The sequence below is a fragment of the Caenorhabditis briggsae genome (assembly GCF_000004555.2).
Source record: "Caenorhabditis briggsae AF16 supercontig from assembly CB4, cb25.NA_093, whole genome shotgun sequence".
In the NCBI taxonomy this organism is placed as follows: Eukaryota; Metazoa; Nematoda; class Chromadorea; order Rhabditida; family Rhabditidae; genus Caenorhabditis; species Caenorhabditis briggsae.
In genome coordinates, this window is record NW_025543522.1 from 1 (window position 1) to 1,491 (window position 1,491).

The 1,491-nt window shown below is 37.2% G+C and overlaps 2 protein-coding genes across 2 annotated transcripts in view; both read right to left on the reverse strand.

Moving 5' to 3' along the window:
* Nucleotides 1-333: 333 nt before the first annotated feature.
* Nucleotides 334-1,491, reverse strand: part of CBG24080 — a gene marked incomplete at both ends in the record, with an annotated part of 1,680 nt that continues 522 nt past the window's right edge. Inside the window, one exon of the mRNA XM_002641003.1 lies at nucleotides 334-800. Coding sequence (XP_002641049.1) covers nucleotides 334-800 — 467 coding nt within the window. The remainder of the gene's footprint in view (nucleotides 801-1,491) is intronic.
* On the reverse strand, nucleotides 1,140-1,491 carry CBG24081 (the record flags this gene model as incomplete). Its single annotated transcript, XM_045241150.1, has 1 exon — nucleotides 1,140-1,491. A coding segment is annotated over one exon (352 nt), but the record flags the coding sequence as incomplete, so codon positions are not given.

Below are 1,491 nucleotides of genomic sequence, written 5' to 3' on the forward strand. Positions count from 1 at the left end.
GAGTTTTCTAGGTTTTTGTCAATTTATCTTCCAGACACATCGGAAAATTTGAAAAAACAGTGAAAACGAGCGAAAAAATTTTAAAAGTTTGAATTCGCGCGCTTTTACTCACCGGGCGGCCTAGAAAAAACCTCGTCCCTAAGGGCTTTCAGCGTATTTTTCGATGCGTTTTTCTCGATGAAGGAATTTTTTTTGAATTTTTTCTTTATTTTTAAGTCAATCTACATGCATTTCTGCACATTTTGATGCAATAAAAAATTTCACCGTACACCACCTTTAAAACACAAAACATAGTTGTTTATTAACATGGTGACTTTATTCAAACAATCGAGATCAATGGGCCTTAACAGCTGCAGTAGTAGTGGTGGGGGTGTTAGATGATGAAGAAACCAAACGATCCGAAGTGGTGGTAGTGGCGGTCGAAGCAGTGGTTGCTGTAATAGTCGAAGCTTGAACAGTGGTGATTCCAGTGGTAGTTGACGCTTCTTTAGATTGTCTATTTGTTGTAATCGTCGGGACTCTATTGGCAAGAGTGAAGATTGGTCCAGGAGACGTGGATAATGCCGGTGGAAGTGTTGTGGTCTCTCCTAACTCAGAAATCCGAAGAGTCTCAACTGTCGACATGAATCCCGGATGATCTTTTATGTATCCTCCGAGTGCTTTCTCTGGGTCTCTTCCATTTTCAGCCGTTTGCTTGACGAGGCCACGAACTCTTTCCAATTCACGTTCATCATAGATTGGTGCATCGATTTCTTCCTCTGAATCAGGAACATTTGTTCCAGTAATCATTGGAATAAGACCTGAAAAGTCAACTATTTGGAGCTCATCTAACCATTTTTATACTAGTAGTATAGACTGGTTGACTCTAGGACAGCTTTTGGCCCATTTCATTTTACACACAAAACAAGCAATAAATAATAACTTTATCATTTATCCACTTACTTTTATACAACAATAACACTGTAAAAATGTTTGGACCTCCATCTGGCCCACAAATTATTTTATTATTAAGATAGTCTTATAGTATGAAAAATATATGACAGTTTGATAAAAAAATTTATTGCAATAACATAAAAGAATTAACAATTGAAGAATTTAGATAAGTAATATAAACTTATCAATTGGTGAACAAAGTTAGCCTATTCTTCATCTTCTTCATCTTCATTTGGATTAGTCTCATGATCAGTAGATTGTTGACTTAATAGGCGATCAAATCCATCAAACTCGACTGTTACATCACCAGCGTACATTGGTTTTAAAAAAGTGAATTGAAAATCTTCCGCAGCAACTGGAAATGTATTTTCTCCACATCTTAAAGTGGTTGGCATGTTCCTGATTACATTTCGTATTTCTTCTGCAAGATCAGCATATGAAGCACGATCATCTCGCTTATGGAATAGAAAGCCCGTCTGCGAATTTAGTGAGTTCCACTGTTGTTGAACTATTCTTCTATAGAGTGCCCCCCGAATTCGCGTTCGTTGAGCATTATTA